General features: G+C 56.4%; 1 protein-coding gene across 2 annotated transcripts; it reads left to right on the top strand.

The window, feature by feature from the left end:
- Positions 1–303: 303 nt before the first annotated feature.
- Positions 304–15,769, top strand: NCF1 (neutrophil cytosolic factor 1). 2 transcript variants are annotated; one of them, XM_047839150.1, is made up of 11 exons: positions 304–525; positions 6,015–6,095; positions 9,051–9,120; positions 9,219–9,384; positions 10,631–10,689; positions 11,384–11,506; positions 11,931–12,038; positions 12,873–12,990; positions 14,434–14,541; positions 15,118–15,251; positions 15,487–15,769. In XM_047839150.1, exons 1-11 carry the CDS (start codon positions 454–456, stop codon positions 15,609–15,611), a joined length of 1,164 nt encoding a protein of 387 aa, XP_047695106.1. In that variant the 5' UTR covers positions 304–453; the 3' UTR covers positions 15,612–15,769. The 2 variants fall into 2 exon arrangements, with proteins under 2 accessions (XP_047695106.1, XP_047695105.1); XM_047839149.1 differs by having other exon boundaries at positions 309–525; positions 9,045–9,120.
- Positions 15,770–15,857: the final 88 nt, after the last annotated feature.

Below are 15,857 nucleotides of genomic sequence, written 5' to 3' on the forward strand. Positions count from 1 at the left end.
TATCAAGAAAGGCCTCTTGGAGGCGGTGCCTTTTGAGCAGAAACCCGAAGGGAGGAGGGAGGGACTTCCAGAGATGCGGGAGATGGTCCCGGGGGTGGGGGGGCGCTCCGAGGGCAGAGGCCCCGGGGCGGGAGCAGCTTGGGGGTGTCCCAGGGGCAGCAGAGAGGCCGGTGTGGCGGGGCCTGGGGTTAGCCAGAGACAGGGGGGGGGGTGGGCATCCCCCCCCCCCCAAACTGTGGGGCCCGTAGACCACGGGGTGGGGGAGGGGAGGACATGCCTGCGTGTGGCCCCTCACGTCCTCGCCAGGGGAGTCTGAGGGATCCCAGAAACTGAAAGGAGAAGCAGAGGCTCCTCTGCACCCTCCCTGCCCCCTCCTGCCCTGCCCCCCGAAGTGACTTCCTCTTTCTGGCCCATTTAAGGCCCGCCAGCCGGGGAGCGCCCCGCAGCCCAGCCATGGGGGACACCTTCATCCGCCACATCGCCCTCCTGGGCTTCGAGAAGCGCTTCGTCCCCAGCCAGCACTACGTGAGTAGCCGAGCGCCCTGAGAGGGGGGACTGGGGGGGATCCTGCGGCCGCGGGGGGACGAGCCTGTCGGGGCCGCGCAGGTGCCCCACGGCGCCGTCCCCGCGCGCGGCTGGCTGATGTGCGTCCCTTAAACGGATGCGCGCCCTGCCCCTCCCCCCACCCCGCCCCCGGCCCTCGTTGGGAGGACAGCCAGCCTGGCCCCTGACCCCCCGCCAGCCCACATCCCCCCCTGGCCTGCCCGCCCCGGCCAGGAGTTCCCTGTGGCGCCCTGTTCGCCCCCAGCGTGCTCCTCCGGGCAGCCCTCCCTGACCACCCCAGCTCTCAGGGAGTGCTCCTCCAGGACGGAGTGCTGGCGGCGCCCCTCTCCCCCCCCCCCCCCCCCCCCCCCCGGCCCGCCGTGGAGTCAGCGACATTACAGGGGGAATCCCTTCTAGTAGGGTGACACCACCAAGGGGCCCAAAAAGGCCCCCCGACCCCCTGCCCTCGGGGCTGGGAATTATCTGCCCAGACATGTCCACCCGCCGTGGGTCCCCAAGGCCGGAGGACAGGAAGGCCGGGGAGGGGCTCTGCTTTGTCTGGTATTTGCAGGACACAAATGTATCCTTTCTTGTCCTCACTTTTAATTTTGAAATAATTTCAAACTTACAGAAAGGCTGTCCCCAAAGCACCAATTCCTCCAAATTTCCTCCACCCACCTCTGTGCTCCCTCTCTCCTCTCCATCCCCCATCCCCCTCCTTCCCCTCCTTCCCCTTCTCTCTCTCTCCCTCTCTCTCTGAACAGAACTTTTCTGAACCATCCCAGAGGAAATTGGAGACATTGTGTTTGCTTGTTTGTTCCTTTCTCTTTTATTATTATTATTTATTTATTTATTAGAGACAGAGAGCACGAGCTGGGGAGGGGGCAGAGGGAGAGACAGAGAGAGAGAGAGAGGGATGGAGGGAGGGAACCTCCAGCAGGCTCCACGATGGAGCCCGAAGCAGGGCTCTATCCCACCCACAACCCTGGGATCCTGACCTGAGCTGAAATCAAGAGTCAGACACTCAGCCCTGGGAGACACTCGGGGCCCGCCCCTTTTTACGTAGGTTGCATGCCCAGTGTGAGGCTTGAACTCATGACCCTGAGATCAAGAGTCTGCCGCTCTTCCTACGGAGCCACCCAGGCGCCCCCTCCTAAATACTACTGTGTATTTCTTAAAACCAACATTCTCCGCAAGTGTGTCAACATCGGCAAAGTACCGTAGATGAAACACCATTATTCAGTCCTTACCAGTTCCCCTGCTTGTCCTCTGTAGTAAAAATGATCCGGTCCGGGATCCCATCCAGGACCACCTGCTGCGTTTCACCTGCCTGTGACCCTTCAGACTCCTTTAATCCGGGTCAATCTTAACCCACCTTTCTTGGTCCTTCCCAACGTTGACATTCTGTAGAGCTGGGACCTGTCGTTTTGCGGGACATCCCTTCTACAGAAGGACTTGGCTACTCCTTCTTCCTCAGATTCAGGCTCTGCGTCCGTGGCAGGAACACCCGGGAAGTGACACTGTGCTCTCCTCGTTGATCCTATCAGAGGCAGGCGATTTTGCTTTTTCTTCCGATGGTGATGGCTAATTTTGATCACCAAGTGTCTCTAGTGTAAGAAAGGTTACTATTTCTCCCTTTGTGCGGGGAGATTCTGTGAAACAATATGAATAGCCCATTGCTCGTATAGTACGCGGATGACACTTGCCCAAGTCAAATTACTATAATGATTGCCAAATAGTGAGTTTTCAACTCTATAATTCCCTCTGCATTTATTAGTCAGCGTTTTACCATAAAGTTGTTCCCCTCTTCCTTACTATTTACTTATGCCAATACGGATGCATGGATTTCTCTTTTATTCAATGGGAACCATAACTTATTTTATGCTCACATCGTCCCATGCAAGCGGGGGAGGGAGAGAAAGAGAGGGGGACAGAGGAACCGAAGCACTGACAGCAGCAACCCCAATGCGGGGCTCGAACTCACGAACGGAGAGGTCCTGACCTGAGCCGAAGTCGGACTCTCGACCGACTGAGCCACCCGGGCGCCCCAAGAGCACACTCTTACTTCTGGTACGAGATGTTCCAGCGTCTGGTGCCCTCCAGCCGGACCCCTGGACTCAGCCATTTTCACTAAGGACCCCTGTTTCTTTGCAGTGGGGAGTGATGTTAGAAACCCTAGATCTGGAAGCTGAGTGTGTTTGTTGCCTCTGGGGTGTCATTGCCCTTTGTCCTTTCAATGGACCGACCGGGGGGCGGGGGTGCGGAAGGCCATTTCATCTCATTCTTGCCTTGTACCGCTTTATATTCGTAGACCCTTCCTTTCTCCACGAGAACCCCGGCTCCCAACAAAATTATATTTAGTCCTTTGCTCGCTGCTGCAATCCACATGGGCTTGCTTGACCAGAATGACAGCTCCTGCACCGTTATTAACAATCAACCTGCAAATTCATTAAGTCACATTTTAAGCTTTCTTTGCAATTTTTTCTTCTCCTTTTGGACTGAGGGTAGTAAAATACTGTAACTAAAAGTTACTTGGAATTTTTCTTTTCCAGTTTCTCTTTAATACGGTTGTTACCCATTTGACAGATAGTGAGGTTCATTTGTTTTTGTTTCCAATTTGAAGTTAAAAACAAAATCCTGGGGTGCCCGGGTGACTCAGTCGGTTAAACATCTGACTCTTGATTTCAGCTCAGGTCATGATCTCACAGTTCCGTGGGTTCCAGCCCCATTTCGGGCTCTGTGCTGACAGCTCAGGGCCTGCGTGGGATTTTCTCTTCCTCTCTGTCCCTCCCCCACTTGCTCTCTCTCTCTCTTTCTCTCTCTCTCTCAAAAATATATAAACATTAACAAATTTTTTAATCATTGTTGGTCTAATTTTTTTACTTTTTAAAAAATGTTTATTTTTGAGAGAGGGAGAGAGAGACAGAGCATGAGTGGGGGAGGGACAGAGAGAGAGAGGGAGACACAGAATCTGAAGCAGGCTCCAGGCTCCAAGCCGTCAGCACAGAACCCGATGCGGGGCTTGAACTCACGGACCGCGAGATCATGACCTGAGCCTAAGTTGGACGCTTACCAACTGAGCCACCCAGGTGCCTTTTAATTTTATTTTTAAATGTGCCATATGTGAATATATTTGATGCAATCGATCATCACACTTTCTAGAAAGATATGTTCAAAGGCTCATTCTGATTTATCTTTCCTGTATTTCTCTTTGTAAAAAAAAAGGGATGCCTGGCTGGCTCAGTCAGAGGACTGAGCGACTCTTGATCTCGTGGTCGTGGATTCTGGCCCCATGTGGATGTAGAGATTACTTAAAAATAAAATATTTAAAAAAGAAAGAAAGGAAGAAACAGGAAGGAAGGGAGGGAGAAGAAAAACGTATAAATATTTTCTTGGGGTGCCTGGCTGGTTCATCAGAGGAATATGAGACTCTTAATCTTAGGATAGTGAGTTCGAACCCCACGTGGGGTATAGAGATTACTTAAGTAAATAAAAGTTTAGGGGCACCTGGGTGGCTTGGTCGGTTAAGCGTCCGACTTCAGCTCAGGTCATGATCTCACAGTCCGTGAGTTTGAGCCCCACGTTGGGCTCTGTGCTGACAGCTCAGAGCCTGGAGCCTGTTTCGGATTCTGTGTCTCCCTCTCTCTCTGCTCCTCCCCTGTTCATGCTCTGTCTCCCTCTGTCTCAAAAATAAATAAACGTTTTAAAAAAAAAGAAACATTAAAAAATAATAATAAATAAAACTTTAAAATATATATGCATTTTTTCTTATTTTTCCTTCTTTACACAGACAATAAACAAAGCTATATGATGACATATGCTATACCTGCCTTTTCCCCATGATCCTATAATATCACAGAGTTCCCTCCAAATTAGTTCATTAAGTCTGTCCCACTTTTTTTTACATGTATATAAGAGTCCGTTGTGTGACTGCACCATTGTGTCCTCAAACAACCATTTCGATTGTTTTCACTAATTGGCAATTACCTAATGACCCTGCCCTGATGTTGTTATAAGTAAAGTCGACACTTCTTTGTATGTTTAGGGTTACATATATATGTGTGGGTGTATAACCGTGAACTTCTCATGCCTTTTGCTCATGTTTCTATCACACTGTTTGTCTTTTTACTTTCACTTTTTAAAAAGTTCTTTAAAGGATTTTTTTTGAAGTTTATTCATTTATTGAAGTCATCTCTACGCCCAGCGTGGGGCTTGAACTCACGACCCCCAGATCAAGAGTCACAGGCTCTGCTGACTGAGCCGGCCAGGCGCCCCTAGTGTTTTCCTTGTTTGATGTAAAATTTATGTAAAATGAAATCCACCAGACTTAGAGACATTTGCCGAGTTTTGAAGGTACATGTCCCTGTGTAACCCAAATCCTCGCCAAGATATAGATTGTTACCAGGGGCGCCTGGGTGGCTCAGTCCGTTAGCCGTCTAACTTCGGCTCAGGTCATGATCTCACGGTTCGTGGGTTCGAGCCCCGCGTCGGGCTCTGTGCTGACAGCTCAGGGCCTGGAGCCTGCTTCGGATTCTCTGCCCCTCCCCTGCTCACATTCTCTCGCTCTCTCTCTCAAACATAAATAAACATTAAAAATTTTTTTAATTAAAAATAAAGATATAGATGGTTACCATCACCCCAGATTCTCTTGCTCCCCACCCATTCCTCCACCATCCCCCAGAGGCAACCACTGTTCTGATTTTTTTCCACCTTAAATTAGTTACGCTTTTTGTCTAGAACATCATAGATATCGAGTTCTGCCCTGTGTGTGGCCTTTTGTGTCTGGCCGCTTTCACTCAGCATAATGCTTTTGAGATTCCTCCGTGTGGCTGCCATCTGTCAGTAATTTGTTCCTCTTTGTGGCCGAGTAGAATTGTCCTGCCTGTATTTTGGTTTTTCCTTACCAAGTTTTTTTGTTTTTCTTTCTAATAATGGCTCCACTGAGATACGATCCTCGAATCCACCTAGGTAAAGGGTACAGTCCTAGGTGGTTTTTAGTATTCACAGACTTGTGCGGCCCCCATACAATTAATATTCGATTTTTGTCACCACCCAAAAGCACCCCTGTACCCATTAGAAATTCCGCGTTGCCCGCCCAGCACCCCGCACCCTCGGATCTACATTGCAGTGTCTATGTGTCCTTGTGGACATTTGGTAGAAACGGAGCCTTACGCTGTCTTGTGCCAGCCCGGGCTCTTCTGTCTCACCGCCTGTTGCTCTCCTACCGGCCCTAGGAGGGGGGGCCCTCCCTGTAGCTCCAATTCACGGAGGAGGGATTTGAGTTAATTTGAGAGAAGCTGAACATCTTGCCCTGATCCTAAAGCTGGAGGGTGGCAGCTCTGGGGTCCAGGAAGCCGGTGCCCTCTCTTGGCCTAGGTCGCCCCAAAGAGCGCTCTTCCCCCCCACCCCCCAAGTCCCCTGGGCTTCCACCAGGAAGCTGAATGAGGTCCTCTGCCCCGGCCACCCCCTAGGTGTACATGTTCCTGGTGAAATGGCAGGACCTGTCCGAGAAGGTGGTCTACCGGGGGTTCCCGGAAATCTACGAGTTCCACGTGAGTGCCCGGGTGTGCGCGGGGGACGGGGGCGGGCACGGGAGGGGACACCACCCCCACTCCCAGCTCTGCCCTTGGCCGGGGGCGGGGGGGGGGGGGGGCGGGGGGGGGGGCGGGCAGCCCAGGTGCTGTGGCCAGGGACTGAAGAACCCCGATCACCCCCCGCCCACAGTCAAGGGGGCGTTATTTATTTCTTAACTTAAAAGAACATTTGCCTTAAAGTTTGTTTAAAAACTTTTTTCAAGTTTTTATTTATTTGAGAGAGAGAGAGAGAGAGAGAGTGTGTGTGCATAAGTGGGGGAGGGGCGGAGAGAAGGAGAGAGAGAATCCCAAGCAGGCTCTGCCCCATCACACAGAGATCAAGAACAGAGATCAAGAGTCAGACACTCGGGGCACCTGGGTGGCTCAGTTGGTTAAGTGCCTGACTTTGGCTCAGGTCATGCGTGACCTCATGGGTCGTGGGTTTGAGCCCCGGGTTGGGCATCTGTGCTGACGGCATGGAGCCTGCTTGGGATTCTCTCTTCCTCTCTCTCTCTGCCCCTCCCTCCCCCCACGCCCCGCCTCACAATAAAAAAATAAAGTTGAAAAAAAAAAAAGTCAGACATTGAACCCACTGTGCTACCCAGGCGCCCTTCCTTAAAGTCTGTTTTGATGTGGTACACGTCACACAAATGTAGCATTTCAAGCGTACAATTTCGGTGGCAAGAGGTACATTCACAATGTCATGCAGCCATCCTTTCTGTCCATCTCCAGGGTAGTTTCCTTTCCCACACAGAAACGCCGTCCGCATAAACTCCTGGTGGCATTCTTTATACATATATAATTTTATTTATTTTTTTAATGTTTGTTTATTTTTGAGAGAGAGACAGAGTGTGAGCGGGGGAGGGGCAGAGAGAGAGGGAGACACAGAATCCGAAGCGGGCTCCAGGCTCTGAGCTGTCAGCACAGAACCCAACCCGGGGCTCGAACCCACGAACCGTGAGATCATGACCTGAGCCGAAGTCGGATGCTCAACCGACTGAGCCACCCAGGCACCCGATCCTGGGGGTGTTCTTAAAGGGACAGCCTGGTTAGTGTCACCACCAGGTTGTCATCCCAGGAGTTTGCTCTTTAACTCCAGGTCACTGGCCCCATGAGGTCCCCAGGGAGGCGAGAAGGAGGGCAGGCAACCCTGACTTCTCTTGCTTTGTGGGTGCCCGCCGTCAGCCAGATTCAAAGAGAGGTGCCTGCCGTCAGCCAGATTCAAACCTCTCTTGCAGGAGAGGTTTAAAACTAAATGCAGAGAAATGGGAAGAAGACTGTAGTGTAAGCAGTCCCGCACAGCCAGCACTCTGGATCACGGTTAATGTGTCTGTGCTGTTTGCTACAAGGCTTTCTGTGTGTGTGTGTGTGTGTGTGTGTGCGTGTGTGTGTTTATGTAAGCTCTATGCCCCACAAGATCTCATGATCCTGAGATCAAGAGTTGCACGCTCTGCCGACTGAGCCAGCCAAGGCGCCCCGCAAGGCTTTTGTAAGATAAAGGCAATAAAACATTACGAAACAGTAGAAGGCATCCTTCATCCCATAACGCCACCCCTGCTCCAGCCCCGGGTAAGTGCGCGCACACACGTTCAAGAACAAGGCACAGTAGTGCGGAGCGCGCATTTTCTGCAGGCTTTCTAGAGGCCATCCGCCTGCTGGCCTCGCTACCGTCACTGGGTCACGTGTTTGAGACCCTCTCCTGCTTGGCCCATGCACAGCTCCGCGTCTCCTCTTTGAAGTGTGCTGGGTTGTTTCATCGTAAGGTTAGACCCTTTTACTAATTGCTGGGCTCATTCGTCCATTCAGCAACTACTTACCGAGCACTTCCTAAGCCCCAGGTGCATTCTACCTGGGGTGCGGGAGGTGCTGTAAAGGTGACAAGGGCATAAGAAAGACCCAAGTCCTTGCCTTCCCTTGTGGACCTTAGGTTCTAGCAGAGGAGTCAGGATAAGACACAGACAACACATAAGTACTGTGCGTAGTGTGTTAGTTATTACAACTATGGGAAAAATGAGGCAGGGAGGGGGGACGGGGAGGATTGGGTTAGGAAAGGAAATCGTCAAGGAGAAGGTTTCGCTGCAGGGGAGCTATCTGAGCAGAGACCTGAAGAAGGAGAAAGAGAAAGAGAAAGCGCCATTGGCAAATGGGGAGGAACGGGAAGAGCAAGTGCAAAGGCCCTGGGGCAGGAATGGGCCCGGAGTATCCAGGGGCGTCTGGTACAGAGTGAACAAGGGAGGGAAGGGTAGTGGCAGAGGAGGTCAGCGAGGCGGGCGGGAACAGGTCTGAGGGGCCCGGTAGACTGATGTGAGGCTCTTGGCTTCCATTCTGAGTGAGCTGAGAGGCAGGGAGGGCTCTGAGCAGAGGAGGGACGGATGATCCAGTTTAAGTTTTAAGAGGGTGCTGATTGAGGACAGACAAGCGTGGGAGAGTATGTAAGAACCCAGGCTCGGTGGCACTCAGACCAAGGTGGTGGCCATGTGGGTGGCGAGAAGGGTCAGATTCTGGGTAGATTTCGGGAGGAGAAGCAAAAGGACCTGCTGGTGGCAAGGAGGTGAAGTGAGAGAGGAAGAGAGAACCAAGGACGCCTCCAGAAGTTTCTACTCCGAGTGGTTCGAGGGGTTGCTTCCAATTCTGTACTTGTATAGTGTTGTAATAAAGGACATTCGGGGGCGCCTGGGTGGCTCAGTCGGTTGAGCGTCCGACTTCGGCTCACGTCATGATCCCATGGTTCGTGAGTTTGAGCCCCGAGTCAGGCTCTGTGCTGACAGCTCAGAGCCTGGACCCTGCTTCAGATTCTGCGTCTCCCTCTCTCTCTGCCCCTCCCCTGCTCGCACTCTGTCTCTCTCTCTCTATCTCAAAAATAAATAAAACATTCTTGAAAATTTTTTTAAAAAAAGGACCTTCTTGCCCCTTTTGTTTTCTGTCTAGAAACAGTTAAAGGAAATGTTTCCTATTGAGGCCGGGGACATCAACGCAGAGAACAGGATCATCCCCCACCTGCCAGGTGAGGAGCAGGGTCACCGCCCCTCCCCCCACGCCCACGGGACCTTGACCTGAGAAGGTGCTCACTAGTTCTCTGGTGCCCCTTCCTGGCCTGGCCAGCCCCGCGGTGGTTCGACGGGCAGCGGGTCGCTGAGAGTCGCCAGGGCACCCTCACCGAGTACTTCGGTGCGCTCATGAGCCTGCCTGTCAAGATTTCCCGCTGTCCCCACCTCCTCGACTTCTTCAAGGTTCGCCCCGACGACCTCAAGCTCCCCACGGACAACCAGTGAGTGGCCCCGTCACTCTGTCCCTGAAGTGGGGGAGGGTGGTGAGCTCTGCCCGGGGAGGGGGGCACAGGACCTCCCCCGTGTTACAGATAACTAAAGCTCAGAGAGGGGAGGCGACCTGCCCAAAGTCACACAGCCTGAAACAGGAGGAGGCGGGATTCCAGCTGTGGCCTGTGTGACCTGCAACCCCTCCCCTCCGTCCCCCAGCATCCCTGCCAAGTCCTTCTGTCTTTTTTTTTTTAAGTTTTATTTATTTATTTTGAGAGAGAGAGAGAGACAGCTCCAGTGGGGAAGGGGCAGAGAGAGAGAGAGAAAGAGAGAGAGAGAGAGAATCCCAAGGAGGCTCCACGCTACCAGTGCAGAGCCCGACGGGGGTGGGGGTGGGGGGGCTCGAACTCACAAAACCACGAGAGTGTGACCTGAGCTGAAACCGAGTCAGACGCTCAACCGACTGAGCCACTTGGTGCCCTGCCAAGTCTCTTCCCTGGAGTCCGGTGCTGGGGCGGGGGGGGGGAGGGGGGGGGGCGGGGCTCCCTGGGCCGGGACCCTGAGATCCTAGATCCTCAGCCTGGCCGAACCTTCTGAGAGCAGTTTTCCCGTCTGTACTGGGGTGGTAAGGGCCAGATGCAGAAATGGGTGCCGTGGACAGCGTTACCAACTGGGAAGTTCAGAGCCCCAGCAGGGTGGGGGGTTGGTGGCCACGGCTAATTGCGGGACACGCCTCCGCTTTGTCACCTCCTTCTCCGCCTGTCCTGCTCCTGGGGTCTCCTGTACTCAGGGCCCAGCATGGAAATATCTGAGAAGCCTCAGGAGCTCTCAGGGGGATGTGCCGTCTTGCTGGGGTGGCCCCTCTCTCCGTCCTCTCTGCTCACTGAATATGGGTGAGGCCGCCGTGGACAGACTCCAGCAGTGTGGACCGACCCCTGAACGCACCGCTGGTCCCGGGCAGGGCAGCTCCCACGGGCCTGGGGGGCGGGGACGCCCACTCCCCGTTGGCTGCTCTCCCCAGGCCCCAGGAGGAGGGGGCTGACCCCTGAGGTGACAAGAGGCTTTTCCAGCCCGGAGTGCATCCTTACCTGGACCCAAGTGCATTCTCTTCTTTGGGTCTGCCGGAGGCTGGGGGGCCTTTCTAGCCCTTTCCTCCACAGTGCCCTCCCCCATCCCACCTTCCTTTTCCTCTTGGGGAGTTCTGTGGGTCTGCCCGGGGCTTCTGAGCCGTCTAACCCGGACTATTCTTTCCTGCAGGGTGAAAAAGCCAGAGACTTACCTGGTGCCCAAAGACAGCAAGAACAACAGCGTCACGGGTGAGAGACATGGGCAGTCACCCGTGGGTCACCCTGTGGGGTCTGGGAACGTGATCAGGGATCCTGAGCACAGGCTGTGCAGTGAAAGGGGCCGGGGGTGGGGGAGAGCTGCCTTGAAGGGTCTCGGTGGCTGCACCAAAGAGTGGGGATCTTTGGGGGGTCACTAGACATGAAGCTTTGGGGGCTCATGTCTGTGGCTGCATTGCCCAGCACGACTCTGGTGCCCACAGCCCGGGGATGTCGTGGCTGAGTGAGTGAACAGGTCTGGGGGCCAAGGTGGCCTTCGTGGCTCACACAGGGGCATGACCGTGTGTGATCTTTACTGCATGATCATTGTTGTTGTTTTTAACATTAAAAAAAAAGTTTATTTATTTTAAGAGCGAGAGTGCACGCAGGGAAGGGGCAGGGAGAGGGGGAAACAGAATCCCAAGCAGGCTCTGAGCCGTCAGCGCAGAGCACATCCTGGGGCTCGATCCCACGAACGGTGAGACCATGGCCCGAGCCGAGATCGAGAGTCAGGGGCTTAACTAGCTTGTCCCTGCTGCTTTCCAGCTGGCAGGGTGCATACCCCTCTGGCGTGCTTGCAGCTGGGTGGGGCGGGGACACCAGGGCACCGGTGGCCGATGCAGGGGACCACCGGGAGGAGGCAGCCCAGCCCCGCGGCGTCCACTTACCCTGCCCTCCCTCTGCCCAGACATCACGGGCCCCATCATCCTGCAGACGTACCGCGCCATTGCTGACTTCGAGAAGAGCTCGGGCTCCCAGATGGCTCTGGCCACGGGCGACGTGGTGGACGTCGTGGAGAAGAGCGAGACTGGTCAGCCTCCCCGCCCTCCCGGGACCTTCCTCCCCTTGGTGCCCGCAGCCGTGGCCACAAGCCTCTCGGACGGCCTGGGGCTTCCTCCCCACCTGACGGGCTGTGGCTCCTTCGGGGGCCCTGACTGTCCTCCCCGCTCTGTCCCCAAGCTGAGGCTGTGGGCACCCGTACACCTCCGGGGCTTATGTCCCCCCCACCCCCCGGGTGGCCGGGTCACGATGTGTGTGAGGCGGATTCTGAGCTCTCACCCTGTAACCTGTGTGTGTGGCTGTGTGTCACTTGGGCATGGAGTGTCATGAAGGTGACATTTCTGAATCCGAGTGTTGGGTGTCTGTGTGCCTATGTCGGGGCATCCTTACCACCCTGGGGGAGGGGGGCAGCTGCCGGGCCCGCCCAGACTTCCCGCCTCGCATGCCTGGCACAGGCTGGTGGTTCTGCCAAACGAAGACAAAGCGAGGTTGGGTCCCCGCATCCTACTTGGAGCCCCTGGACAGTCCTGATGAGGCAGAGGACCCCGAGCCCAACTATGAAGGTACCACCTGCCCTCCACGACCATAACGATGTGAGGGGAAGGGACCGGGGGGGCCCTGGGATGCCAAGAAGCCGGAAGTGACCGCTGTGGGCTTGGATAGGATTGTGGGCTGGGCAGTGGGGCAGCCAGGGTGGAGACCCCATAGTCCGGTTGGAGGGCCCCGGGAGGAGGTGGTGCCCTTGGTCAGGACAGAGACGCGGGAGGTAGAGTAGAGGTGAAGCGCTGAGGTCGGCCAGCCGGAGACAGGTGGTGGGGCCAGCCGGGGACCGGGCCGGCGTGAAGCCGACCAGTGAGGGTCAGGAAGGCGTACTGCCTGGAGGCGGGGGCATCCTCGCTGACTGGAAGCCCCTGGGCCGGATGGGGCTCAGGGGGAGGTTGAGACGAGTTCGAGTTGGTTGCCCGTATTTTAAAAGGGAGAGATCTCACAACGGTGTGTGGATTTGTGGCTTCTCTGGAAAAGCGGGGAAAGGTCTATACACTGGGTAGGCGGCTCCGGATGTGGGCAGTTGGCAGGCGTCAAGGGGCTCAGGTGACAGGTGGATGGGCGCTCCACCCTTGCACCTCCTGTCGGGCCCCTCCTGGGATCCGGGCGCCTGGGCCCCTGCTGTGGGTGGTGGGAGGTGGGAGCCCCTGGGTGTAGTGGCGTCCCCTCACCGGTGGGGGGCAGCAGTTTGCAGAGGGAGACCACAAGGAGCAGGTGCGGAGGAGGGAGGGCGTGGCGGGGGCGGGGGCTGCAGGAAGCCTCAGGCCCAGAGAGGAGAGGAAGGGAGGCAAGCCGAGGGTGGGGGGGCAGCCAGACCCTCACACCACGTCCCTGCTCCCGCGGACGACCAGGTGAGCCCTACGTCACCATCAAAGCCTACACTGCCCAGATGGAGGACGAAGTGTCCCTGCAGGAGGGCGAAACCATCGATGTCATTCACAAGCTGCTGGATGGCTGGTGGGTCGTCAGGTAGGAGAGCACCCCTCCCTCCCCACTGCGCCCACCCTGAGTGCCAGCCCTGGCCTGGGGCAGGGCCCATTTGGGGTCCGTGCCCATTGGGGTGCGTGACTCTGGGTGAGCCACTGTCTCTGGACTCAGTCTCCATTTTGGTGGTAGACCAGGGATAATCCCACCCCGCCCGTCTTTCGGGGTTCAGTGTCCTTGTCTGAGTGGGGACCTTTTTTCCTTTGAGACTTGGGGTCACCTTGCCATCTATTAGTCCTTCTATAAACAACACAATTAATTGTGTTCATTATTGTATTTGCGAACTGGTAGAGGCAGGCCCTGTCATCCCTTTTCCTTTTAAATCTTTTGTTGCAATTGATTCTTTTTTTAAGTTTATTTGTTTTGAGAGAGAGAGCATGCGCGCATGCAAGTGGGGGAGGGGCAGAGAGAGAGGAGAGAGAACCCCAATTAGGCAGTGCAGAGCCTCTTCAGGGGCTCGATCCCACAAGCCATGAAATCATGACCTGAGCCCAAATCAAGAGTCGGACGATCAGCTGACCAAGCCACCCAGGTGCCCCTGTTGCAAATGATTCTTATCTGTTCATTCCTCCTGGGGAAAAGGAGAACCCTGAGGACTTAGCCGTTTTCTTGGGCCCACTGGGGCTCCCCAGGTCCATATCCACCTTTTCAGAGCCCTGAGTCTGTCCAGGGCCCCAGTGAGCCTGTGGCCACGGTACCCACCATCAGCATGGCCCTGGGCTGGAGGTTTCGAGGCAGGGTTTCTCAATCTTTCTGACCACCACTCAGTTTAACCGCCCCCCTGCCACGCACCTCTGAGAATCTGCCTGTGATTCTCCCACCAGCCAAGAGGAATCAGTTTTGCAGAGTGAGGTTTGTATTATGCAAAGTGGGTTTTTTTTTTTCTTGCTCTCAAATTATAGTGGTGAGAACAGAAAGAAACATCTTTTCAACAAGTGGTGCTGGAACATTTGGGCGTCCACATGGAGAAAAGGCGTCTAGGCCCTACCTCAGCAGCACTCACATGTATTCGGGATGGGTCGTGGGTTTCGCCAAGCACAAAAACCTTTCGGAAAGAAAGCATAGGGGAACCTGGTGCCCTGGAGATGGGCAGAAAGTTTCTTAGATACAGAAAGCAGTGACCATAAATGAAAAATCTGACAAACAGGCTGTTGCAGATGCTTCATTGCAAACACATGTCCCTGGGGGGCAAGGTGGACCTGCTGACTTCCTCCCACTACCACCATCACAGCTGTGGGGGCCTGTGTTGCACAGATGAGGAAACTGAGGCCCAGAGGGGCAGGGTCTGGTGTCCGCGGGCACCGGGGTGTCTGCAACCTCCTAGCTGCCTTAACCCGGACTGTTTAGAGGGATCCCTGAGCCCCCCACGTCTGAGGTCCCTACTCCCTGCCGTGACTGCCTGGGGTTCAAGGGCTGCTTCTGTTGCAGGAAAGGCGACGTCACAGGCTACTTTCCATCCATGTACCTACAGAAGTCTGGGCAGGATGCAGCCCAGGCCCAACGCCAGATCAAGAGCCGAGGGGCGCCGCCCCGGAGGTGAGCGAGCATCCCGGGACTGGACGGGACCGAGGAGGGGGGTGTACCACGGGTCCCCCGGTCGGTCCAGGCCCTGCATTGCCAGCGCTGGGGAGGGAGGCCGGGGTGGAGGCAGGGACAGGCTGGGGAGGCCGCACCCTCACTGGGTCGAGGATGGACGTGCCCTCCTTCATCGTGGGGTTGGCACGCGGGCGGTGGGAAAGCAGGGGCGTGAGGTGGAGGTGAAGGCGTAGGCGTCGATGCCTAGCGTCCTTGGGGACCGCCCATGAGGGGGGCGGCAGTGCAGAGGTCTTCCTGGGGAGGACACGGGCTGAAGGCCGCCGAAGGGCGTGGGAAATAGACCTGGGCTCTGTGACCCGACTGGAGTCCGCATCGGCGCTGGGTAGCCGCAATCATGCCCCGCCCAGCCGTGTGGGGTCCCGGCCCGCTTTCCACTGCCCCCCGCCAGTCGTTGGACTCCAGGAGCGGTCGTGCGAGTCCCCGCAGGCAGGGACGAGGGGGCGGGGGGGGGGGCGGAACGCACAGGAGTTGAGCAACGTCCCCATCTGAGCAACGTCCCCATCCCTCTGGGCCCAGGTCGTCCATCCGCAACGCACACAGCATCCACCAGCGGTCGCGGAAGCGCCTCAGCCAGGACACCTATCGGCGCAACAGTGTCCGTTTTTTGCAGCAGCGCCGCCGCCAGGCGCGGCCCGAGCCGCAGCGCTCAGGTAGCCCTGGACTTAGTGCCTGCCGCGGCCGGGGGTGGGGTGGGGCGTGCCCGGGGCGGGGCCTGGAAGATGGGGCGGGGCCTGGAGGCGGGGCCAGGGCCGCAGAGCGCTGGGAGCCTGCGGCGTGAGTGTCTGCAGCGGCCTGGTGGTGGGCGGTGCCCGGGGCGGGGCCTAGAAGGCGGGGCGGGGCCTGAAGGGCGGAGCCGGGCCGCTCACGGGTCTGGGCTTTCCGCAGCAAGGGAACAGGCGCAGACTGGAGGCGCAAAACCACAGCCCGCGGTGCCCCCGCGGCCCAGCGCAGACCTCATCCTGCACCGCTGCAGCGAGAGCACCAAGCGGAAGCTGGCGTCCGCAGTCTGAGGCCGCGGCGCCTCCCCTAGATGGCGCCCTGGCCCCTCCGCCCCGTCCCGCCCCTTTCCAGTATACACTTGTACAGATTCGGAGGTCCGGATGTTTCCGGCAGCCCCGGGCCCCGCCCCACCTGTTAACCTCTGTCAATAAATGTTGCCTGGAGTGGACTGAGGCTCTGTAGAGAAGCGGGCCGGACTGGGCTGGGCACGCCGTATCTCTAGAATTAGGACTGAGGGCTGTGAGCTCTGCTGGGGC

This window comes from Prionailurus viverrinus, chromosome E3 (genome assembly GCF_022837055.1).
Source record: "Prionailurus viverrinus isolate Anna chromosome E3, UM_Priviv_1.0, whole genome shotgun sequence".
In the NCBI taxonomy this organism is placed as follows: Eukaryota; Metazoa; Chordata; class Mammalia; order Carnivora; family Felidae; genus Prionailurus; species Prionailurus viverrinus.

What these genes read in the sequence shown, in the direction of transcription:
- NCF1 (XM_047839149.1), top strand. Translation starts at nt 454, where the DNA reads ATGGGGGACACCTTCATCCGCCACATCGCCCTCCTGGGCTTCGAGAAG. An exon ending in TCGTCCCCAGCCAGCACTAC is followed by an intron (nt 526 to 6,014) that starts GTGAGTAGCCGA and finishes GCCACCCCCTAG; the next exon opens with GTGTACATGTTCCTGGTGAA. An exon ending in CCCCGAGCCCAACTATGAAG is followed by an intron (nt 12,039 to 12,872) that starts GTACCACCTGCC and finishes GCGGACGACCAG; the next exon opens with GTGAGCCCTACGTCACCATC.